General features: G+C 52.6%; 1 protein-coding gene across 1 annotated transcript in view; it reads left to right on the top strand.

Annotated features, from left to right (window-relative positions):
- CDH23 (cadherin related 23) overlaps window positions 1-25,358 on the top strand; it is a 459,756-nt gene that overhangs the window by 87,675 nt on the left and 346,723 nt on the right. Inside the window, exon 3 of the mRNA XM_054522498.2 lies at window positions 4,092-4,169. Within this exon, the coding sequence (XP_054378473.2) occupies window positions 4,092-4,169 (78 nt within the window). The remainder of the gene's footprint in view (window positions 1-4,091; window positions 4,170-25,358) is intronic.

Below are 25,358 nucleotides of genomic sequence, written 5' to 3'. Positions count from 1 at the left end.
CTAGCCTGCCTTGCCATATGCACAAGGGTCCCTCTCTCTCTCATTGCTTGGCACAGTCACCTCTTTCTGGTCCCTGTCTGAAGCAGCCAGTGCTGTTCCTTTGGCCTACTGGGGCAGTGGCTGACTTTAGAGACTGGGGGAGAGTGGGTGACTGAACCACCTTCCCAGGCTGCCCTCTGGACACCCACCCTGACCTAGCCCTTCACTTGTGCCCCAGACCAGACCACACTGCCCTCGCCACTTTGTTTCCATCTGACACCGTCGCCCCAGCCGACCTCTCCTCCCCTCCCTGGTAGTCAGGGATGGGTTAGGGCTCAGGGATGTCAAAACCCCTTGCCAGCTTGCCTTCTCTCTTTGAAGCCTCCTGCCCTTCTCCCCTCTGGCCTCAATGTACTCTAGCAATTCTCCTCCATCCGTGGGCTTGTTGGGGAAGCAGGAAGCGAAGGCCTGGGCAGGCCTGCCCCACCCCATCCTAGACTGACCAGCCAGCAAGCATCCTGCTGGGTCACTCCTTCTGTCCCCAGGCACTGGGTGGGGAGGCCTCTGACCATGGGGCCACCTGGCTTCCGCACCCGACAACATGTCAGGCTCCTGTCCCCTGGGGCTCATGTGGGCCACGCTGCAGTCACCCCAACAGTGACCAGGGCGCACAGGACACCTGTGGCTGGGAGGCAGGACTGGAGGGCAGGGCAGGGCTTTTTGTCCCCATCCTGAGGCTGGAAAATGGGGCGGAGGGCGAGGCAGAGGGAGAGGGATCTGCCTAAGCTCCCCAGCAGCAGTGGCAGAGCATGCAAAGTCCCTGACTCCTTGAATTTATCCCTGCACTCCCTGTCCAGTGAGCCTTCCTTGTCAAGGGGCGACTGGCAGGGGGACTCTGAGGCTCTCTCTAGCAGGGATCTCAGCAGAGCCACTGCGCCTTCAGCCCCCACCACCACCCCGAGGCCTGGGGAGGCGGCCGGGACTTGGACACAGGCTGGCCTGGCTGGAATCTGGACCCTCCAGTTGCCTGGGTTCTTCATGCCCTCAGAGGAACCCCCACCCCGCAATTCAGGGTGAAGTTTATCCTTCCTGGCTTGGCCCGCCCTTATCTGGTGGGGACCTTCCCCATACAAGCACACCGACGTCCCTTCAGTCCCAGATCAGGTCCCCTGGATGGCACCTCCATGCCGCCACCCAGCCTCTGTTTACCCCTGTGTGTGGGAAATGCTTGTCATTCAGCAGGCAGCTGGAACGCTGTGCCCTCTCTGCACCCTTCTCTCCCCTCTGCCCTCAGGCCCCTTAGGGTGCTGGAACTAAGTAAAGCAGGCACATGCCTTCCGGGTCTGCCTTTGCAGGCTCTAGTTGGGGAATGGCCGTGGGGGTGGCAGGGAGGGTGGGAGAGGGCGGGAGAGGGCTCAGGGCAGTGCTCACAAGCCACGTACCCACAATGGGGTGGGCCACGTGGGGCCTGAGACAGAGAGAGGGGTCCTGCACTTGGGAAGCTGGGATTCTCCTTCTCCCGAAGAAATCACCCCCTGCCCCTCCCCTTCTACATCCACTTACATTCCCGCTTCGCTGGAGGCCCCAAAGCTCCTGAGCACACAGCTGCTGCACTTTAACAGCGGCTTTGAGAATAAGTCACCTGTCTGCCGTGCCTGTGGTGGGCCTGCTCTGGGAACACAGGTCCTGCTTGGTATGTGGCAGGCGACCCACGTCCTGGAGTCTGCCTAGCTGTCTGTGCAGAGCTCCCAGCAACTGATTAGCGGCAGGCCCTGTAAAGTAAAGTTTAGAAATGAACGATGCCACTGCAGGTGATTTTTTTTTCCTCACTGGTTTCCTGGCCTCACCAGCCCAAACCAGCTATTGAATTCTCTGGGCACTCATCTGCCTCGGCTGGGCTGCGTCCTGCTCTCCTGTATCCCGAGCCCAAGGCCCCCAGCAGGGATCAAAAGCCTTCCCGTCGGCTGCAAAGGCGGCATATTTATTAATACCAATGTTAATACTGCCTACCATTTATGGAGTGCTTGCTGTGTGCCAGCGGCAAAGCGCTAAGTGCTTTATGTATGTAATCTCATTTAATCCTCAGGTTAGCCATGAAGTGCTATTATTATGGCTATTTTACACATGGGTAAACTGAGACATGGGATGATCATGTGGCTAGAAAAAGGCACAGGGAAGTTTCAGAAAAGGTGAGGCCCTTGACCACCACCTCTGTCTGAGGCCGTTGTGCTCCTGACATGAGAGTGGGGAGGTGTGTACGTGGGTGCATGTGAGTATTTGGGGTGGTCAGGGAGGGCTTCCTGGAAGAAGGACCAATGGAAATGAGATTTGGAGGATGAATGGGAATTTGGCAAATGAAGGCAGAAGGGCCATCGGTCCTGGCCAGGAGGTGAGAGAGGGCAGAATAAGGGACTAGAAATGGCATCAGCTTTGCTGCCTGAGCACATCGAGGTGGGGAGGAGGAAAAGAGGCCAGTCTCCCAGCTCTGCCTGGTCCCAACTAGGAGGCATCTTGGGTTGGAGGAGGAAGTGCCATACCCAGATGCCAACCTTCTCACCCTCTGGGAGCCTGGCACATGCTCTGAGGGAGCCCCCGGTCAGCAGAAAGGAAGGGAGAGAGAGCTGCCCCATATACCCACGCTCAGGGCCCCTGGAGGGCCGAGCAGGTGCCCCTGATGGCAGGTGCTGCACAATGACAGTCCCACTTCCAGCTAGACCAGCTGCCTCCTGGTTGGGAGGGACTGAGGGGAAGTGCCCTCACTTGCCCACTGAAGGCCCCTAGGAGAAGCTGGGGGACAGGTGGAGTCAGCTCAGGGAAGCTTTGTGTGGGGGCTCCTCATAGGTGCTAAGCTCCCCAGCCCATGTGGGTATCACCCTGATCCCCTCCAGACCCAGCCGCCTCTGAAGCCATCACAGAGCAGCACATGGTTAACAGCACGAACTTTGGGGTCTAGCTTCCTGGATGGCCACTGCCACTTGCCAGCTGTGAAAGCAAGGCATGTTACTTATCCCCTGGAGTTCTCATTTTCCCCAGTAAAATAGGGATGTGATAGCACCTGCCTTGCCGTCAGGATTGAGTGAGGTGGTTTAAATAGCTGGTACAGAGAAGGGATTCCTGAGATGGCAGCTATTCTCATCATTGTTATTATTCTGTGGGATCAGCTGGCCATTCCTTCACACACCAAATCGTCTTGTGGGTCATCTAAGTGTCAGGCCCTGTTCTGGGCACCAGGGTTCCACCTGTCAACGAAGCCCTGTCCTTGCAGAGCTCATATTCTGCTAGAGCCACACTGCCCAATAGAAAGACAATGCAAGCCACATGTGATTTTAAATGTTCTAGGAGCTGCAGTAGAAAAGTAAAAAGAGACCAGGTGCGATGGCTCACGCCTGTAATCTCAGCACTTTAGGAGGCCAAGGCAGGATTGCTTGAGCCCAGGAGTTGGAGACCAGCCTGGGCAACATAGTAAGACCCTCCCCACTGCATCTATACAAAAAAATAAAATAAAATAGCCTGGCATGGGGCATGCCTGTGGTCCCAGCTAGTTGGGAGGCTGAGGGGGGAAAATCGCTTTAGTCTGGGTGGTCAGGCCTGCCATGAGCCATGATCACACTGCTACTCTTCAGCCTGGGTGACAGAGTGAGACTCTGTCTCAAAAAAAAAAAAATCAGAAAAGTAAAAAGAAACAGGTGACATTCATTTTAATCATATATTTTACTTGATCCAATATATACAAAATAGAATCATTTCAATATATAATCAATGTAAAAGATCAATGAGCTATTTTACACTAATTTTTTTCATACAGAGGCTTCTAAATCCTGTCTTTTGCCTGGGGAACCCCTGTCATGTGTTTGCTCCATGTGGGCCATGCTCAGCAGGCATGTGTGGCCAGTGGCCTCACTTGCCACACACCTGACAGCTGCCTGCCGACCTACTGGCATTGTCCCCCACTTGCCTTGAGGCAGGATGGTGACTTCCAGGGTCCTGGGAAGTTGACCATGGCCATGGACACAGGCTCAGTGCCCACTGCAGCCCTCACCCAGTGTCACCTTATAGAGTGTATAAAGCTGATGGGGGGTACTTGGCTGACGCTCTTGTCCTCTGACTTCCAGGCCAGGTGAACCGGCTGCCCTTCTTCACCAACCACTTCTTTGATACATACCTGCTGATCAGCGAGGACACGCCTGTGGGTGAGTGGGGGCATGGGCTGGTGGGTGTGCAGATGGCCTGGGGTGCAATCCCTTCCCACAAGAGAAGGGGATCTTACAGGTTGAGGTCATCTTCCACCTGATTTTGGAATCTTTTCCATTGTGTTCAGAGAGGCCCCTGCTAGGATGCCTCCAGGGACAGGGCACTCAGTCCCACAGAGGGGAGCTCTGAACGTCAAAGGGTTTATCACATTGAGCCTCAGATGCTTCACTCCCACTTCTGGCACTAGTTTGGATTCCTCTTGCACTTGAAGGCCTTGTGAATATTTGAAGATGGCAGCTGTTGTAGACTTTGTTTTGTGGCCTTTTGTACTCTTCTGTGATTACTAAGTTTTCTGCATTGAGTTTGCCTGACTTTGGCATTAGAAAAAACATGAACTATTTAGGGGGTAATTATAGACATCTTGGTGCTCAGCCCATCGCCCCATCACTCAGGTCTGTCCCCGTGTCTGGCCCCCTACTGAAGGCCTGCCTCCTACATCTGTGGCCCCATGGTCCTAGTTCAGCTCTTAGGACCCAGAAGCTTCTCAGGAAACTGAGGCTGAATTGCAGGAGCTGTCTTATAGCTGTGCTGATGGGAAGGCACCTGTGCCCGTGTGCAGGCAGCCAAACAGCAGCACCTGAAAAGGGCCTGCCCACCTCCACCGACAGCCCTCCTGTGTCATGTCATTCTCGCTGGTGTCACTTTAGGGAAAGTACGTGTCATCTGGAGCTTCTTACTCTCAGGTCTGCCGGCTCTACATGTGCAAATGCGGGGCTGTGTGCCAGAGGCGAAATGCATCAGGGATCAGCATGGTGCATCTTTAGGGAGCATCACTTGAACTTGGAAAAGAGGCAGGATGGCTCGGAGTGGGGCGGGGGATCGAGATGCTTACCTAATAGGTCATGTACACACTCTTTCATATGAAACCCAGTGTAGGTGTGCGGTAGAGTGGATGCATAATTCTTCAACGATGTCTGCTCAAGTGGGGTGCCTTACGCGGGCCCAGACTCTCCCCTGCTGTCAGTGGGGGCCTATGAGCAGCGCCTTTCACTCTTCCTGGTAGAGGTTTTTTTTCAGGGGGTGCTGGGCCCAGCAGGTGTGTGTCTGGCTGTTTGTTGTGGGAATTGTCCCCACGGCCCAGTAGTACTTTGTTCCTGAGGTCTGTGGGGAGCCCTCTGTGGAAACCGGCTACTCCTTTGGTGACAGATCAGTGTTGTAAGGCTAGATTTGGGGTTAGGGTTTGGGGATCTGGGTGTTTGAGGGCTCCCCAGGAAGAAGGTTCCTGCCTTTTTGAAATGCCCTCTCATAGGCAGAGCCCCTTTCTGGGGGTAGAGAGCGTACCCACGTCCCTTGGGGACCCTGCTGAGCTGTTTGCTCCCCTCTGGATTGGGTTGAGGGATATTTGTGGACGACTGGACTTGTAACACACCTGTATTCTTTGGGTGGAATTCACCTGTGACTCATCTCTCCACCCAGACCTGGGGTGGGGCTGGCATGGAGCCAACATAGCGGCACACAGTGCATGTGTCTAGGCAGATGGATGTGCTGTTAGCAGCGTTTATCATTATTCATGTCCATTTAAATCTCATCCTCTGGGAGATCCCTTTGTGGTGGAGGGATATATTTGGAGCAGGTGGGCCACTGAGGCAGAGGTGTGGCCAGTCACTAACTGACCCTGCTGCCGGCTGGGGAAAGTGAAGGCCCCTCTCAAGTGAGTGGTCCCTGCTCTGTCCCCACATCTGTGACCTGCATGCCAGGTTCTGAGCGTGGGGTCCTCAGAGGCCTATGTATTGGGATGGGTTGGGGAGAGGTGGGCATTGCATGACCTGTGCTGATGGTGACAAGCCCGGGCTGGAAGCCCATGTGGCCAGCCCTCCAGCAGGCCCTTCTCCTGCTGCCTTCAGCTCTGGCTCTTGATTGTCTTTTGCAAACGCCAGCATCGATCGGCCTCCGGAAGCAGCTCCCAGGCCTCAAGCCCTGTTAAGGCTGCACTTGGCAGTCACAGCAGGGTGGCTGTCTAGTGCCATGGGGATTGATCCCTGACTCCAGGGTGCCATAGGATTGAGAGGGGGCTCAGTGAGCTGGAAGATAGCTGTGCTCATCTCTCTAGGCAGGGGGTGGGTGCAGAGCTGACTCAGCGCCCTCCCAGCCTCTTCCCTTCTTTTTGCATCAGTACGGGAGCAGCACAGCTTTCACCTGAAAGTCAGGAGCCCAACATCTGTTTCTCACTGTGTGACCTTGGGCACAGCACTGCACCTCTCTGGGCCTCTATCTCCTCATTTCAACAATGAGTGGGCATTGGAAAGATGAGCCCAGTGGACTTTGGCTGGGGCAGCCTGGCTGGCCCCAGTTGTTTCTAGGTCCTCAGAGGAGACCAGCCTGGAGCCCTCTGCTGGGTGCTGGCACCCACTTGGCCCTGGGCCAAGCAGATGGTGGGTATGGACTCACATGGACGTGTGGGCTCCATGGGTGCAGGCCTCCCACCAGCAGGCCAAGGAGAGGGGGAGGTTGAAATGGCTTGTCCAGGGGACTGGCCTTTTTCCTGCCATGGGGAGTGGGGTGGTCTAGAGACTTGACTTTGAGACTTGGCTCTCATGAACCGTTCACTCTTTGACTCAGGGTTCCAGTCACCAAAATGGGTGACTGGATCCCTCACTGGATTGTTGGGAACTTTACATACAATACCACCACCTCTAAAGCTTCCAACCCGGGAATGTTTTGTTTTTACTAAAGGGAGAGCCCGTGTGTGGCCCAGGGATGGCAGATTGGGCTGTCCTACACGCCATGGGCTTTCAGTGTGGACAAACACACAGATAAGCTGGGTCCAGTGTGGTGCTCAGTGCCAGTGACAAGAGGCAGAGCCCAAGCCAGGCTGAACGTGTCGGCTCACCAGAGATTGGAGTTGTAAGCAGATCAAACTTCCAGCTCGAGGCCTCATTACCTGGCTTCTCCTTAGACACCCAGTAATGGTCAGCTCGTGGGCCTACAAGGCAGCTCACTCTGTGCTGTGGGACAGTTCCAGGACGAAAAAATTCTTCCTAAGAGTAACAGGAAACCTGCCTCCCTGGAACTACCCATTGGGTCTAATTCTGATTACTGGAGCCTCATAGATTAAAAATGATAATATAACACATATGACATACTATATATATATAGATAGATATATCACAAATTATTATAACAACAGCATTTATTGACCGTTCAAGGCAGTGTCCTAAGTGTTTTTATGCACTAATTCATTTTAAAAATTCATTTTAAGAATCAGAGGTAGAGTTGGGCTACAGGGTCTATCTGTATGTAGCTTCTGTGACTGTGCTCTTCTGGGTTAGAGACTGAGACTTTTATCCACCCCCAACCTTCTGAGCCTTCTCGTTTTGTATGCTCTTGCCTGCATTCCAACAGGGGGCCGGTGGCCTGGGAGCAGAATGGAAGGGCACAGCATGGCCATCTGAAATCCCTCGCAGAGCCTGCGTGTTCATTACTATCTCCTCACCTATCTCAGGCTCCAGTTCCCTCTGTGTAATGTTCTTTTTGAAGACCATCTACCAGCCGGAGAAGACAGAAGCCAAATGAAGTCATTAACTAGTGCTGCCTTCTCCTGGTCTGTTCACATCGCCCTGCTTCCCCAGACAGGGCCCTGAATCCCTGCATGTCTTGCTCCAGACGTTAATATCAGTTGTTGGCAGCAGAGCCTGGAATGGGTGGAGTGGCGTGAGGGCAGATCAGCAGCTCAGTCCCTGGTCAGGCTGGTGGGCCTCACCCACACCTTGGCCCTGCCTATCAGCCCTGAATGGTCACATGATACCTTTAGCATGAGGGACAGGTGCTGCAGGGGTGCCGTCTCCCACTTAACCTCCTGAATCTACTTTTTTTTTTTGAGACGGAGTCTCACTCTGTCACCCAGGCTGCAGTGCAGTGGCGCAATCTTGGCTCACTGCAGCCTCCACCTCCCGGGTTCCAGTAATTCTCCTGCCTCAGCCTCCTGGGTAGCTGGGATTACAGGCACAAGCCACCACTCCCAGCTAATTTTTTATGTTTTTAGTAGAGACGGGGTTTCACCACATTGTCCAGGCTGGTCTCAAACTCCTGACCTCAGGTGATCCACCCGCCTCAGCCTCCCAAAGTGCTAGGATTACAGGTGTGAGCCACCGTGTCTTGCCCTGAATCTACTTGAAATGCCCCACCAGCCTTGCTGATGTCAAGACCACCAACGACCTCTGTGTTGCTAAATCCCATCATTTCTTCCCAGACCTTGTGGCCTTCAACTGTTTGATCTTTTTCTCCTCCACGACACCACCCTCCCCTTCCCAGCCTCTCTGCTGGTTCCTCCTGCACCTCTTAGCATCAGCAGGCCCCAGGGCTCAGCTCTTGTCTCTCCTTTCCTCATTCTCATTCCCATGGTGGTCCCATCTAGCCTCCTGGCGTGGACACTACCTATATGCTGACAACTCCTAGCTTTATATTTTCTGTCTGGGCTGCTCTCAGGGAAGACTCCAGACTCCTGTAGCCACCTCTCTACTCACCATTTCTGCCTGATGTCTAAAGGGACATCTTCATCCTCAGCTTGTCCGAAGCTGGAATCCTGACCTCCCCCAAACTCCTGCCTCACCGGCAGCCTTCCCCATCTCAGCTGCGGCTCCATCCTGCCAGTTGCCCAGGCCAAAAGCTGGGACTCGTTCCTGTGCCTCTTTTTCTCCCTCCCTTCCCCTCCCATCCCTCAGGGCATCCTGTTGGCTCAGTCTCCAAAATCAACCCAGAATCTTCTCACCTCTCGGCCCTTCCACTCCCATCACCAAGTTCCAAGCCCGGTTACCCCAGCAGCTTCCTCAGGTCTCAGTGTTCTCCCTGACTCGGCCCTCACCCGCGCTGTGGCCTTTTTCATCCCAGCCGTGGATGGCCCTGCCCAGCCTGAGGCAGAGCCTGCTCCAAGGCCTGCTCAAATCCCTCCCTCCCACATGGAGTAAAAACCCGTGTTCCTCAATGGCATCCAGGCTGTTTGCAGCCCAGCACCTGCCACCTGTCAGACCTCGCCCCCACCCCGCTATCCCCCTCGCCAGCTCTACTTCATCTGTGCTGGTCTCCCTCTAGTTCCCTAAGTGTGAAAGGCAAGCTCCCACTTCACGGCCTTAGCAGCTGTTGTTCCTGCTGCCTGGAACATTATGAGCCTGCGCTTACCAGGTTCTTTCAGATGCCACCGCCTCTGGGTGGCCTTCCTGGGTCTCCCCGTTGGGGGTTAAGTGCTGCTCCCTTTGCTTTTTCTGGGGCCCGGCCATCCTCTCTGTTAGCCCCACGGAGATGCTGCTGTTACTCAGTTGCTCTTCTGGCTCCCCTCTTGGCCTGTGAATGCCTCCAGGTGGCCTGGCCATCACTGTGTCCCCAGGGCCCAGCCCTGCTCCTGGTGTGCACCCGGAACTTAGGGAAGGAGTGCATGTCTGGACTTGGTGAGCATGTAGGGGAATCATCCAAGGCAGGACCCAGGGGCTGGCTCCATGTCCTACTCACCATCCCTCCTGGAGCTTCAGGCCAGGCGCTCCCCTCCCCAGGGCATGTTGGGAGTGAGGTGTTGGTGGCGATGGGGATGGCTGCCCAGGGAGTGGGCCCAGGAGAGCACTTTCCCAGAGATGGCACAGATGCTGTACGTGCCTATGCTTGTGAACGGCAAGGCCCGCGCTGTGCCAGAGGTCCTGTTTTTATCATCCCAGCTGCCCGCCTGAGCTGTATGTAGAATATTTGCCAGGGACCCTTGGGGCCCTGAGCCGTGGCTGGCTCTGGGGGAGGAACGCAGAGGTGGCAGCATGAAGCCTGGCTTGGAGACACCGAGTTGACCAAGGGGGTCTAGAAGGAATCCTGGAGGGCATCGAGGCCCTGCACCTTGGCCACCACCTTCATACCCCATGCCCTGGAGGGGGGCAGGGTTCCTGCCACAGTGGTAACCGCCCGCAGCCAGAAGCCTCCCAAGTGCCTGCAGGAAGAAGTGGAGCTCTTTATCTCAACGAGTCGCCCCCACTCTCCACAGACACCTTGCCCCCCAGCACCGACACCTCGCACTCTGTTGCACTGCCGTGCCCTCAACCATGCTGTTTCCTTGGCCAGGGGTGCCCTTTCCCTTCCTTGCCTGGCAAAGTCCTGCTCCTCTTTCAAGCTGCAGCTCAGATGTCCCTTGTGCTTAGAGGCTTCCGAAGCCTCCCCGGCCTGCCCTTCTGCTGGCTTTGTCTGCATCTGTGAAAGCCCTCAGCACACTCTAGCGTGGCTATTTGTGTGGAACTCCCCATTGGTCTATTAATTTTTACTTATTAATCTTATTAATATTGACATTATAATTAACAGCAATTTTAGTGTCTCTATTATACAAGACTGTGGAGTGCTAATGTGAGCTATGGTTTGTTGACAGCCAGCCTCTTGCCCGAGCCTCTATTAGGCACTTCAAGTGCATGGCCTCCTGTGAGACCTTGCAGTGATTGTCCTGGAGAGATGGCATGATCTGCATTTGACAGAGGAACAAGCTGGGCCTCCATCTCTGTACCAAGCATGGTGCCTGGCACAAAGGGGGCCTCAGCAAGTGCTTGGTGGGTGAATGGGTGGATGAGTGGATGGATGAGTGGATGTCAGATGTCCTGCTGAGTCCCCTCCCCTTGGCTCCCTGTCCTTCCTTTTGTCACTGAGGTTGGTACACATGGAGCTGACTTCCCCAGCCAGAACCACCAGCACCCCAAAAGCATCTTAAGCCACAATTAAGGTGATCATGCCATGCTAATCACCTACACGAGTAAATTAGTCTTGTCAAGAGACATTAAGGTGGGAACCCGGGATTCATTAGGATGGATTGGTCCCAGGCAGCGCCTGGCACTGCTGCCAGTCGGCGCTGATTAATTTCTCTCCAAACTCCATCAATGCCCAGCTGTGTCGTCTGGACCTAGGGAGAGCAATTTTCAGGTGGGCTGACCCCACATCGGCAGTCTCAGCAGACGGAGGAGCGATGCGCCTGCAAGCAGGCCGGCAACTCCCCGCAGGAGCAGCCCCTGTGGAGTGGAATGGGAGGCCAGGGAGGGCAGATGGTGGGCTGTGTGGGCAGCCAACACTCAGGGCTGACGAGCATAGATGCTAGCAGGCACGGAGGCATAGGTGAGAAAGGAGTCTGGGAGGCACTGGGGACTTTTCTGGGACTAGTTTCAGCTCTGGTGCTCCAGAAGGGACTGTCCCTCCTCCCTGAAACTTCCTCCCAATGTCCCTTTAAAGAGGAGAAGCATCTCTTGGGAGAAGGTGGAGAACCACAGTGGGATAATTATTTTTCTCTTAACCAGAAGGTTGCTTAAGATTGACACAGGCGAGAGGGGTCATGGTACCCCAGAGCTGTCCCTCGGCGAGGGCTGGTGGCAAAGCCACAGGAATTGTGGGGCTAGAGGGACGGGGATGGGAGGAGTCCAGTGGCTCCCGGACATCGGCTGGGTGTGTGCTGTCTGCATAGTTAGGGCTTTTCTGCCTACCGTGTTCACAGTGGTGGTATAGCCTGGTAGATATCAGCTCTACGAAAAAATATAGGGTGTGTTAGACAATAATAAGTGCCCAAGAGAAATAATCATCTTTGGTTGGAGTTAAGGTGGGAGGTAGACAGTGGGGGTGTAACAGCCTGTATTGTCCACCTTTGCCTTCACCCTCCCCTGAAGTGTCCTCAGAGGGCCCAGGATGGACTTGTAGTTTGAGAGCCACTGTTTTTATCAAACATTCCCACTTTGAAGATGGAGAAAGTGAGGCCCAGACTGCCTGGATTTGAATCCCAGCTCTGCCTCTTACTGGCGGTGTACCTCGCTTTCCTTTTCCGCAAAATGAGGATAACGTTCAGTTTACCTCTTTGGGTTTATGTGAATATTAAGCGAGCAAATTGTAAAACCCTTAGAACTATGTCTGGCCCATAGAAATCCAAGCTGTAATTTAAACTCGCTCGCTTGCTTTTAAGCTCCTATAAACATATTTTCAAAAGGAAACTTTAATGTGTCAGACAAGCTTCCTGGTTGCCCGCTGAAGAAACTGCCTCTGGCTGTCCATTCTATTGGAAGGCTGCTGGAGGCTCTTGGAATTGACCACAACGAAAGAACCTAGACTGGAAATTGGCCAATCTGTCCAGCCGGTCACTGCTGTCACTCTGAATGAATTCTACCACTCATGGCACGGGCAGCAGTGTCCAGGTGGCCAAGCCAACTTGGGTATGTGTCTGTGCTCAGGCTGCAAAGGGGCAGGTGATAGTGAGGGTCCGCCCCTTCCAGCTACACCCAATGGGAGAGTCTCCAAAAAGAGGAGGGGTGGAAATGGACACAGCACCTCCATAGAGAGACAGATGTCCATTTTCTACCATCAGAGTGAAATCCCAGGGCTGAGATGCTGACTGGCTTTTCCTAACACATATTAAAATAAATACATATTATTTTTTTTTACATTTTATGTTTTTTTTTTAGAAACAGGGTCCCTGTTGCCCAGGCTGCAGCACAGTGGCGCAATCATGGCTCACTGCAGCCTCAAACTTCTGGACTCAAGTGATCCTCCCACCTCAGCCTCTCAAGTAGCTGATTACAGGCTCATGTGGCAACACCTGGCTAATTTTTAATTTTCTTGTGTGTGAGATAGGAGTCTTGCTATGTTGCCCAGCCTAGTCTCGAACTCCTGGCTTTAAGCAATCCTCCTGCCTTGGCCTCCCAAAGCACTGAGATTACAGGCATGAGCCACTGCACCTGGCCCTTTATTTTATTTTTAAACTTTTTATTTTGAAATAATTTTAGACTTACAGAAAAGTTGAAAATTGTACAAAGAGTTCCCATATACCCTTCACCCAGCTCCCCATAATGTTCACATCTTGCATAACCATAATACAATTATGGAAACCAGAAAAATGACTTTGATATAATACTGTTAATGAGAGTTTATGCAGATTTTATCAACTTTCCCACTAATGTTTTTTTTTTTTTCCTGCAGTTAAGATGATTTTTAAACTTCTTTTTAAGCTGTGGAACTGTTTGGGCAAATGGAATCTTGCCCAGAAGTCTAGGATAGATAGATTAGATAGATAGATAGGTAGACGGACAGATGCACATATGTACTTGTATTCATTCATTCAACAAATGTTTCCTTGAGTGTCTTCTATGCATCAGGCACTGTTCCAGGTACTGTGCATGTGAACAGACGAGACAAAAATCCCTGTCCTCATGGAACTGACATTCTAGAGTGGGGAGCAGACAGAAAGCAGCATAGAAAAAAATATATACAGTATGTTCGATTGTAACAGGTGCTAAGGAAGAAGAACTGTCTTCGGTGGAAATTAAAGTCACGGGTAGCAGTGAGGGGTGAAAGAGCCTGTATTTTCCACCTGTGCGTTCACTCCTATATTAAATCAGAGGACCCATGAAAAATCCCCGGGGCCTCCTGTTGGACAGTTTGTGACCACTTTGTTAGACAAACAGTTGCACAGATGGAGAAACTGAGGTGGAGAATGGGGCGATTGCCCAGGGTCCCTGGTGAGTTACTGCTGGGATCCAGATTGCAGCTGCCCTGACTTCGCACACCAGCTGCAGAGGGAATTCCAGGGGTTCTGTCCAGGCAGTCACTGGTGCCTCCAGGCCTGGGCAAGAAGGGGCGTCCTCCTGGGTTGGTGGGCTGTGAGCTCGGGAATTGAAGTTTGGAGAAGAGTCTCCAGGTGCCTCGCAGCTGCTGGGATCTGGAGATAGAGTGCTTAAGGAGGGGAAGGGAGGGTAGCCTGGAGCCTTCCTGGGGCTGTTGGCAAGTGGGCTGTGGTTTTGGAGGAAGGAGGTGATCTAATATCCATCCAGGTGATCGGTGCTGGAACCAAGGGGCCCAGGGCCTTGGGCTCTTGGTGCCCTCACAGAAGGGAGGATTTTTCTCTCCCTTCTAGGAGTTGGGGGATGACTGACAGAACCCCCAGGAGGGCTTGGGTGCTTCTGCGTCCTTGCTTCCTCTCTGCCATTATCCAGGGCAGCATAGGCCGTCCAAGGTGATAGAACAGACTATGTCGTCTTGGGGGTCCTTCGGGCTATAGCCACTCCCAAGAGGTCCCTGTCTGGGCACATCTGGAGCCTGTGGCAGCCCCGGCTATGGACTGCCCCTCAACACACAGGTGTGGGTATGGGACGGGGCTGGTGTTTTGGATGCGGCCATAATAACACTAATGATAATGATGATGTGCCACCTGTCGTGTGAGCATGCCATTAATGCCAGGCACTGAACACCTGGGCCAGGCTGTGCTGGGGGGTGTGGTAGGGACATGCACATTAGAGATAACTGGGGAAATAGTGACTAGCTTTTATTACATACTTAATCTCTCTAGATCAGCCGTTTATACACATTGCTTCGTTGAATTCTAACAGCAAAAAAGTGGGTCTTATAACCCTCATTTTGCAGTTAAGGAGCAGAGGCTCAGAGAGGTTAGGTAACTCACACAGGGTCACACAGCTTGTGTAGGGTCAAAATTGAACCTGAACCTATGCCCTCTGGCCCCAAAGCCTGTGCACTTAACCACAAGTCTGGGATTCTGTATGTAGGTCTTTGCTTTTAAGGAGCTCCAGTCTGGAGTGGAGAAGAGAACCAATGGTAAATGACCACCTCACACCAGGCAAGTGGGAGGCATGAACTACAGAGCCTTGCTAATGCCCCGAGGAGGAAGAAACTCATCCTGGGCACAGGGATAGAGAAATCTTCATAGCAGAGGTGGCCTTGATTGGTTGGGTTTTGATAGGCTGAAGCTGGAGGGGAGGCATTTCACAAGAAGGCGATGGAACAGGCTGGCCAGCTGTGAGGCAAGCAATTTGTGTTGTGTCTTGAAGTTGTTGTGGTTAAAAATGAAAATAACAATAGTAATTATTTAGCCCCTGTGTTTTACTAGTTAGGTTACCTGCACGATCTTGTTTAACCCTTACAGTGATGACAGGAAATCTGTTCTAGTACGATCACCTTGTTCCAGGCTCAGAGGGATCCAGCAAGCTGCCCAAGGTCCCATAGCCAGTAAGTAGTAGAGTCAGGATTTGAATTCCACATATTCAATCTCCAATGGCCACACTCTTACCACCCTGCAATGCTGCCTCCCAGGATTGCATAGGGTCTTTCCTCAGTCTGTTACCTAGGAAAGAGCCTCAGTGGCCAAGGGTCCACACAGGGGAGGTGCTGGGTGAAGGGGCAGCTGCTCCTAAGGAGGGGAGGTTGGCCAGCCCAGCTCGATCTGGGAGACCAGGCCCCGGACTGGGGCCAGTGCCTGAGTTCCAGGCCTGGCATTGCCCCTATGCAACCATGTGAGCTTGGGCAAGTCAATTTCCCTGTTTAGCCCTTGCTTCCCTGTTTCTCAGAAGATGCATTCCTTGCTGGATATACTATGCAAGAGTTAGCAAGAGTGCTGAAAATGACTTTGGGGAAAATAGATGAAAGTATGAGATTAGTCAGCTTGCTTGCTCCTGGGTCCACAGCCTTTTCCAGTGACCAGCGGTGATGGGGGTGGGGGTCTCGCCCAGCTGTGCAGTGGCCAGGCAGCAGGCACCCCCTTTGCAGGGGTGGGGGGCTGACAGATGAGCCTGGCACAGCTGTGCCATTGGGACGAGGATGTGCTGAGCTTGCAGCCAACCAAGAACACTTGGACTCCCTAGGAACTGGCAAAGGTGTAATTTATAAGAGCTGAATACCCTCCAGCTGGCTAAGGAGACAGGGGCAGGCAGAGCCGACTTTGAACTTGTCATCACTCCCCTCATCAGGACTGTTCTTTACACCTCTCAGGGTACCTGTGAGCCTGACTGTCCAACAACAGCTTTGCCTGGAATAGGAGATCAAGTTGTTCTGTCGGCCCTTGACCAAGAAAGGGCTTGGATGGCCAGGAAAGTTGTTCCTTGGTGCAGGGATCTCCTTGAAGTTCCCCTCACCCATGTGCCTTCCCTTCCTCCTCTCCACATCTGAGCACAGGGCATGGAGTGGGAGGCACAAGGCCTGGGTTTCAATCCCAGCTCTGCCACTTATTAGCTGTGTGACCACAGGCAAGTCCCTTAACCTCTCTGAACCTCGTTTCCCTCTTCTGGAAATGGAGATGATCATACTTGCCTGGACAACCTCACAGGGAGCTAATGAAAGAGCTTTAGAAGTGAAATAGCTGTACAAATGGTGGACATTGTTTTTATTGAGCAATTCATCTTTAAATGCTTCCTCTTCCAAGAAGCCCTCCTTTGCATTTTTAGCAAGTATGGACTGTATCACCAGCTTCTTCACCTCTCTCTGTCCCAGTTTACTCAGTTCAAAATTGGGGATAATGATCACACTGTATTTACTAATAGAGCTGCAGTAAGAATTAAGTAAGTTAATTAAAGTAAGGGTTTTGTTTTGTTTTTTTTTTGAGATGGAGTCTCGCTCTGTTTCCCGGGCTGGAGGGCAGTGGCGCGATCTCGGCTCACTGCAAGCTACACCTCCCGGGTTCACACCATTCTTCTGCTTCAGCCTCCCAAGTAGCTGGGACTACAGGCACCCGCCACCATGCCCAGCTAATTTTTTGTATTTTTAGTAGAGACGGGGTTTCACTGTGTTAGCCAGGATGGTCTTGATCTCCTGACCTCATGATCTGGCCTGCCTCAGCCTCCCAAAGTGCTGGGATTACAGGTGTGAGCCACCACACCCAGCCTTTTTTTTTTTTTTTTTTTTTTTTGTGAGATAGGGTCTTGCTTTGTCACCCAGGCTGGAGTGCAGTGGCAAGATCACAGCTCACTCCAACCTCGACCTCCTGGGCTCCAGTGATCCTCCCACCTCAGCCTCCCAAGTAGCTAGAACCACAGGTGTGTGCCACCACATCTGGCTAATTGTTTTTTAAATGTTTTTGTAGAGATAGGGGTCTCCCTGTGTTGCTGAGGCTGGTCTTGAATCTTGAGCACAAGCAGTCCTCCCACTTTGGCCTCCTAAAGTGGGGGCATGAGCCACTGTACCTGGTTAAGTCAGGCATTTTAAACTGTGCTTGGCAAATAGTAAGCACTAGTAGAAGTTAACTATTATTCTTTGTGATGGTGCTGTTGTTGGCCAGTACTTTTCCCAACTAGGTGAGAAGCAGCTCGGAGACAGGAATGATATTCTATGTGGCCAAAGCCCACTGTGCTGCCACATAAATATGTGGTGTGGTTTGATGCGTTACTCTTCCAAGGGACATTTTCACTCTCCAGGAGGGAGAGGCCTAGAGGCTCCTGGGCCCACCTCCCAGCCCGACCAGGAATCCCCTTGATGCAGCTGCCTGCCAACAGGTGGTGCAAGTGCTGGTGGGCCCTGGCAGCAGTGGGCAACTCTACCTCTCAGCAGGCAGTGAGCACCACCTGCTACTAGCAAGCTGGCTGCCTCCTGCTGTTACTGCCCCTGGCCAGCCCCAGAGCTCCCTGGAGGCAGCCTGTTCCTCTTCATACGGCGGCTGTCCAGGGTCTGCAGGGCTTTCCCAACGTCTGCTCTTCTTTATTCTAGAGGTGGCCAGCTCTTGCAGCTGGTCCTTTTCCTCAGGACAGACTTGGCCCAACTTCTCCCTCCTGGTCACCTTCCTGTGCCCTTGGGCGAGGGAGAGGGTATGCCCTGATGTCACAGCACCGCCTGTGGGCCCTCCTTTCCTGGGCTCTCTTGGCAGCAGGACTGTGTGCGGTGGGAACCCGCACACTTGCTAGGATTGATTTGGCCTTTGAAAGGATAATTCAAGATGAATATGCTGGCGTCCGACTGGAGTGAGATGGAGAGATTATTGAGTGTTGAACCTACTTTGCCGCATCGGCTGCTTTATGAGCTCTCTAGAGAAACCCTATGTTGTAGATAACTCAGGCCTGACGGGCAGGGAACGGCGTTTGTCTCCCACACTCCGGAGTGAGCAGTCCAACAGGGCCCAGGCACCCTGCTCGCTCCATCCATGAGCCAAGAATCAGCTTCCAGCCTCATCGCGGTGCCGACCGTTGTCCCTCCCACCCTGCTCATCCCAGCCCCGTCTCTTGCCCTGTCCTGCTCCTGAATGTGGAGTAGGGGTGGTAGTGGCCAGCTGGTTGGTTCCTGCTGTGGTCTCTGGCTCCAGGCTGCCTTGGACAGTCCAGGAAGAGTGGAAATGAGTGGGCAGAGCCTGTGGACACATCTCTTTTGTTTCTGACACCTGTCTCCCTGATAGGTAGCCCAGCCTGGTCACTAGGGACACCACCTCTGCATATTCCCTGGGATATCAGAAAGGATCTGTAGTGCAGAGACTTAGTACACTATTGGGAAACTTAGTACACACAGAGGCATGAGGCCCGGGGAGCAAAGCCCCTCCTGGGGACCTGGAAGTTCAATTCAGCTCAACTCTGGCCACCCTGGGTGTTTGTCCTAATCAGCCACTGCTCCCTCCACCCCTGAAGCCACACAGTATTCTAGGGGACCATCAGGAGACAGGGAAGAGTCCAAACCGCAAACTCTTTGAAGGCCGAGCCCATGTCTTTGAGCCTTGTTAGGTGGGATGGCCTGTAGTGTGCACCACACTGACAGTAGGCATGATGGCCTTTCTCCCTCAGAATCCCATGGGGACTTGGCATGGGGTGTGGCACACAGAAGGGGCCAGTTCTATGGGTGATGCCTTAAGTACCTGTCAGCCCACAAGACATCCATCGTGGGCTGTGACAGCCTTAGGCTGGGGAAGCCTTTTCTCCGGAAGAGGTGTCTGGAGAGGGAATGACGGGAGACACACAGGGAAAGCAGGGGCCTCCCCACAGCGGGAGTCTGGAGAACAGCGCCAGGGCGATCCTGAACAGACATTGCCCTGGGAGTGGTGCACCAGCCTTCTGTCATCTTTTACACAGTCCATGTCTCCTTCATGCTCATTCATCTCCATGCCCGGTCCGTCACCTCAGGACAGCACGGCCACAGCGACTTCGGCTGACAGCGGCTTGCAAGCCCTGTGCTGTGTTCCCACACATTAGGTCCTCATCACAACCCCAAAGGCCACCCTTACCCCCACTTTATAATGAGGAAAAGCTAGTGACTTGTGCAAAGTCAGAGCATTCATTACACATCAGCATCAAGGTTTCAACCCAATAGTCCAACCCCTGGGGTGTGGGCTCGTGTTGGCAGTGCCTGGCTTCTTGGAATCTGCATTTCCAAGAAATTCTTCAGTAATTTTGCTGTGGCTGTTGGTCTGGGAAACCCACTTAGGACCGCTGCCCTGGCCATGCAGCTTCCTAGCCTCCTGAATTGGCTCCATGAGTCTGGGGTGAGTCCTCCATCACCGGCCTGGTCAGCTTCTGGCAGCGCCTGCCCTTTGGGCAGCATGCTGGGCTTGGGGACCTGCTGGGTCGTTTCGAGGGTCCCCTGCCTGAGACATCGCCTGTGTCTGTGAAGCTCAGCTGGGGCTCATCATCGGGTAGCAGATGTGTGAATTAAGAGGGGACCCAGGGGGGAAGGCAGGCCTGGGAGGCGAGATGCTGAGATGCCCAGCGCAGTTCGCCTCCCTCCGGCCCCGCCTTGTGTGTTTACACAGAGTGGCCGTGCAGCAGTGGACATAATTACTCCTGACGGCCTTTATTAAAGACTCTGGAGCAATTTACAGTCAATTAAGGAGAAAGGAACTGTCTCCCTCTTCAGGCGCCCCACCACCACCTGCTTTAGAGGGAGCCCTGCTGGAGCTGTGGGTCAGTGGAAGCGGGGCTTCAGGGAGGAGGAGAAGGAGGAAGAGTGGGGCTTCTGAAGCCAGTGAAACCACTGTCCTCAAGAGTGAATGGCCAAGCCACCGGTCACCACACTCACAGTGTGGTGTGAGAGGCCACGTGCCAAGGAGCAAAGTGCTCTGTGCCCTGGCTGTGCCCTAACGCATGCAGAGACCTGGGGTGGTTCTGTCACCTTTCAGAGCCTCAGCTCTCTTATCTGTCAGATGGGGCTGGTCAAGCATTCTCTGCAGATCTGTTTTGATTGTTTAGTGAAATAATAAATGTGGCCAGCACAGGGCCTGGCCCCCACCAGGTGCTCAGTGATCGGAATGGCAACTCCTGTTGTACCTGGGAAGCCGCACCTGCCCCTGCCTGCACAGGTGCTTTTCAGAAGCAAAGGCTCTTCATATGTCAATAGTCCTAGGTCGGCCTCAGTCCCCACTCAATCTTCAGACACAGGCAACCAGAAGACACACGTGGGAGTGCTTCTTTGGGCCAGGCCTCCACCCTCAGAGAGCCTGGGTCCAGTGAACAACCTCTTCATTGGCCTAAAGGCCAACTCAGGAAAATTTAAATGCTTACCGGCTGCATTTCCCCCGTCTAAAATGAAAATCGCTTCATTGAATGCCATGAGGAGGGGGGCGTATATTTTCACAACCTAGATTACCTACTTGATTGACTAGAAATGTGTCAATGAGAAAACTTGTACTGCTTCTTAGCTCCCAAAATATAAATATCTGAGTCTATTTGAGAAAGGGCAGTAAAGAGGCCGTGTTCTGAAATTAGATCGGGACCATATTGAGAAAGAAGGCAGGCTGCCCGGGAGCCCAAGGGTGCCTGTCCCTGCTCCAGCCTGGTGCCCTCATTTGGTGAGATGGCACATAACATGTGACATATGCCCAACACAGATTCTGGCACACCATCAAGGCCAGTAAATCCCAGCCTGCCCGCACCCGGCTGCCAAGAAGTGTTTTCCTTTCCTGAAATCCAATTATTTCCTGCCCAGTCCTCTGCCCATTAAAAGAGTAATGAACAATGGGTTGAGGGCCACCCCCCATCCCCTGCCATTCTCCCTGCTCCAGAAGGCACCTTTCTCAGGAGCCCCTCTCTGGGTCCCCAGAGCGCTGGGAGAGGGAGTGCTCAGCAGGGATCACTGAAGGGAGGGTGGGGGAAGTTAGTATTCCCTTACCTGCCATCTCTCCTGCCAGGGTTTTCTTGTCTGTAAATTAGGACAGTGACTCTCTTGTTACCAAGCATCAGTGAGTGTGAAGTTCCCTGGGTGTCTGAGAGCCAGGACCCGGAGATCAAAGACATCTTCATGGTAGAACTTCACCTGTTTTGCCTGAAGTTTGTCGGCTGAGTTTCTCATTCTGTCTCTCCATCTGGGCAGTGTCCTGCCATCAACAGATCAAAACCTAGGCCTGCTGGGGTTCCCTACACTGGCCACTTCTTTGTAAGGAAGCTGTAGATGTTTTCTACCCAATACCCAATCCCTGGAGTCCCTATTAGAATATTTTCACTAAATCAACACCTGTAGGACTTGCTCTCCATCCATAACTACTATAAGCCCTTTTAATCCTTATGACAACCTGTGAGTAAAGTACAATTATCATTCCCATTTTATAGATAGGAAAATGGAGGCAAACAGAGTTGAAGTGACTTACCCAAGATCATGCAGCTAGTGAATGGGAGTGGGACTGGGATTTGAACTTGGGCTGTCTGGCACCAGCACCCATCCTCTTAACCAAGGTGTTCTGCTACCTGCTAATAACAATAATGACAGAGTAATAGCAGCACCTGGTTATTGAGCACCTATAAGGTGCCAGGTGCTTTATATACATTATTGCATCAGATCTTTATGATAACCCATCATGTAGATATTTATGTCCGCCTCTGTGTGGCAGATGAGGAAACTGAGGCTCAGAAAGAACAATGAATTTGACCATGATCATAGAACTAGTTAACAGTGGAGCCAAGACTGAAATCCAAGGCAGCCTGTCTGTGTCTCCCTGCCTTCAGGGATGGAGAAGATGGTCCAGCAGTCATTCCCCCACTGGTCCTGCTGCACTTCCTGGATGCTCTGGCTCCAAGGAACAGGGGGCTTCTGAGGCCCACCAGGTATCAGCGATGAGGACTTGTCTCATCTGGAAGCAATTCTTCTCAGCCCCACTATGCTGGAGCCTGGGTGGATGACTTGCTGTCACAGTTCCCAGTGATGCCAGTGTCAGGGTGGTGGGGACGGGGCTGGTGGGAGTGGGAGTGAGTGGGTAGAGCAAGACAACAGGCCTCCTGTGGATGACTGATTGTTGGCCCAGCTCATGTGTTCCCATGTGCCTCTTACTGGTGGCAGCTAGATCTCTTTACCAGTTAAATCAAACACTAATGACAGGAAAGTAAGTTCTGTGAAGTCTCCTTGTACTGTGACACTCCTAAGTTCAAATCTAGTCCCCCTTTCTCCTGTCCTTCTGACTGTGTCCCACAGAGCTCATGAGAGCTGTCACTTACGGAGGGCCAATTAGGTGCCAGGACTATATATGCATGATCTCATTCAGTCCTCACAGCAACCTAGGATGAAGACACAGTGATTCTATCTCCACTTATTTCAGTGTGAGATACTTCAGGCATGCAGAAAAGTCTAGAGCTAGTACAGTAGCCATTAGCCACGTGTAGCTCTTTACATGCAAATTAATTACAATTAAATAACGTGGAGTTAACTTTCTTACTCACACTGGCCACACTGCAGGTGTTGGGCAGCCACATGTGTTGAGTGGTTACCGTATTGGGCATTGTGATAGAAAATGTTTCCATAATGGCAGTGAAGTCTGTTGCGCAGCGCTGGTATAGAGTTGTATTTTATAAAAGAGAAACAGACTCAGCTACCTGCCCAGAGTGACTCAGCTGGGGGCAGGCAGCCCCTGAAGGAGCTCCTGTGGTCTTGACCAGTGTTCTCAATGCCTAGCCGTCATCCCCTATCCCTAAGACAAAGGACATTCTCTAGCCACGAGGCATTTGAGGTACAAAGAGGCAGTGTGACCTCCCCAAGGTCGAGAGACTCCTGGAGTTGCCTGGGTAATAGAAACAGAGGGCCCTGAACCATCGAGTGCCACCGAGTGGTCTGGATCTCTGGCTAGGCCAGCTCAGGGCAGGGGAGTGCCCCCGTGGCTGATAGGCCCACCCCTCAACCAGAGCAGCCCTGCTGGCCGTGAATTTTTACCACTGTTTACCCGTGATTCACTGTTCACGGTGAATCACGGTGAACACTGATCACTGTTCAGTCCAGGAATGAAATAACTCTCCCCACAGCCACTATGAATTCTTTGCTTCCCTGGGAAAAAAACAACCCCGTGATTGGAACATTGTCTGCAGTCCTGTCAGGTAGCCGCGCTGAGTGACAGGTGAGAGAAAGCAAACGGCTGAAAGCCATTACCCTCTTACTTCAGTGGAGTTGGAAAAATAGTCATAAATTAGTGCCGGGTACTGAACAAGGGGAGAGGAAGAAAACACCAGAAAGAAAAAACATCCTCCCTAGAAAGTCATAATTTTTCTCCAGAGGGTGGGAGGAATAGGGTGTTTGGAAGGTGATATCTCAAAAGAGCCTGTGCGTCACCCTGGCCTGTGCTGGGCGGCTCTTGCTGCTGCTCCCCAGGGGCGGCGTCAACGTGGGCAGGACATTCCGGAAAAGCAAGAAAGACTTTGCTTCCTCTCACCCACTCCAGGGCCACCCCTGACCTGTGTGTGTGTAGGTGTGTGTCTGAGAAAGGGAGAGAGTGTGGGTGTATGTGCCCGTCTGTGTGTGTGCATGTGCACACATGTGTATGAGCATGTGAAGTGTGTCCCTGTTTACATGTGTATACACACATGTTACTGTGTCTCTGCCCACATATGTGAGCGTGTATACCTGCCCATGTGTGTGAGTCCCTTCCCATGTATATTAGCATGCATGTGTGTATGTACCAGCTCATGTGTGTGTGCTCATGTGTGTCCCTGCCCGTGTGTGATAGTAAGAATGTGTGTACCTGCCTGTGTGTGTGAGCCCCTACCCATGTGTATGAGTGTACATGCATGTGCATGTGAGAGTGTGTGAGTGTGTCCCTTCTCACAGTGTGTGTGTGAGTGTATCCTTGCTTGTGTGTGTGCGCATATGTGAGTGCGTCCTTGTCCACATTTGTGTGTATGTGTAGGTACTGATGTGTTTGTGGGGTAGTGTCCTGCTTACAAACACACCTCTGCCTTCTTGCGTGGTATGTGTTTAAGAGTGTGTGACTTCACCTTTATTTCATACTTTGCTTCTTCTATATATTTGTAGCAACCCACATGGAAGATCTCCACCCATTGACAAGGCAGCATGAGGGGTGTGTGTGTGTGTGTGCACGTGCATATATCTGTGGGGTTGCAGACTGCCTTGGAGGCTGCTGTTCATTATAAGGCTGGAATCTAGGGAGAGCAAAAGACAGCTTGTGATCCCCACAGGGATGGGTGTGCTCTACTCCGGGTTGTCATTACTTAAAGGACTTGCCTCTGTTTTCTTTGTGGAGCCAAAGGTGTTTCTCCGCAGAGGATGCTAGCAAGAGCTGCAAGGAGGGGCTGGGCACAAGGCAGAATGGCTCCGCAAGCCCCTTCGGAGACCCCAGAGGGAAGAGCGAAGGACCACCCGGACCTGGGCTGCTGGGTCCTAAGACCTGAACCTCAGTTCAGTGTATTAACTGTACAGACATAAACGTGTGAACTTGAACAAGAACATTTTGTAGGTGATAATGTATGCCAGTGGTTCTCAGGCTTCCACGTGCATGAGAATCCTCTGGAAGGCTTGCTGAAACAGATGGCTGGGCCGGATCCCCAGAGTTTCTGGTTGAGCAGGTCTGAGGTGAGGCCTGAGAACTGGTATTTCTAAGAAGCTTCCAGGCGATGGTGATGCTGCTGGTCTGGGGAACCCAATTTGAGAACTACTGATGCACACCTCTGACAAATCCTTTAACGCACCCCCAGCACCACCAGCCTGTGAGGTTGGGTGGGAGGCAGTGCGCCATAGTGGTTAGGAGCAGAGATGAAGAGCACAGGAGCTGACTGGGGGATTCATATCTGACTCTGCCACCACCACCTGTGTGCCTTTAGACAAGGTCCTGAACCTCTCTGTGCCGGGGCTTCCTCGTCCATGAAGTGTGGAGGATGATCATATCTACGATGCAGGGCTGATGTGCAGAAACTTAATGCGTGTAAAAAGCTTAGACTAGTGCCTGGCACCTAAACAGCATTATGTGTATCGGCTCATATTATTATCCCCACTGCGCAGAGGAGCAAACCGAGGTCACACTTCAAGTTAAGGCAAAGCTAGAATGAGAACCCAGGTCCCATGACGCCCGGCCAGTGCCTCTGCTCCCCACTTCTCCTACCTTGGCCTCCTCAATTCTGCTTTATGGGAGCCACTTGGTTCCAGTCATCCCTCTGGCCTACTCTAGCAGATGTTTCCTGAGCCTCCCTTCGTGGGGAAAAGTGGGCAGACACTTAATTTCTTCCCTCTTAGAGAGGAATTGT

Source organism: Pongo abelii, chromosome 8, assembly GCF_028885655.2.
Source record: "Pongo abelii isolate AG06213 chromosome 8, NHGRI_mPonAbe1-v2.0_pri, whole genome shotgun sequence".
Taxonomy (NCBI): domain Eukaryota; kingdom Metazoa; phylum Chordata; class Mammalia; order Primates; family Hominidae; genus Pongo; species Pongo abelii.
This window is presented reverse-complemented; position numbering and strand designations above follow the sequence as displayed.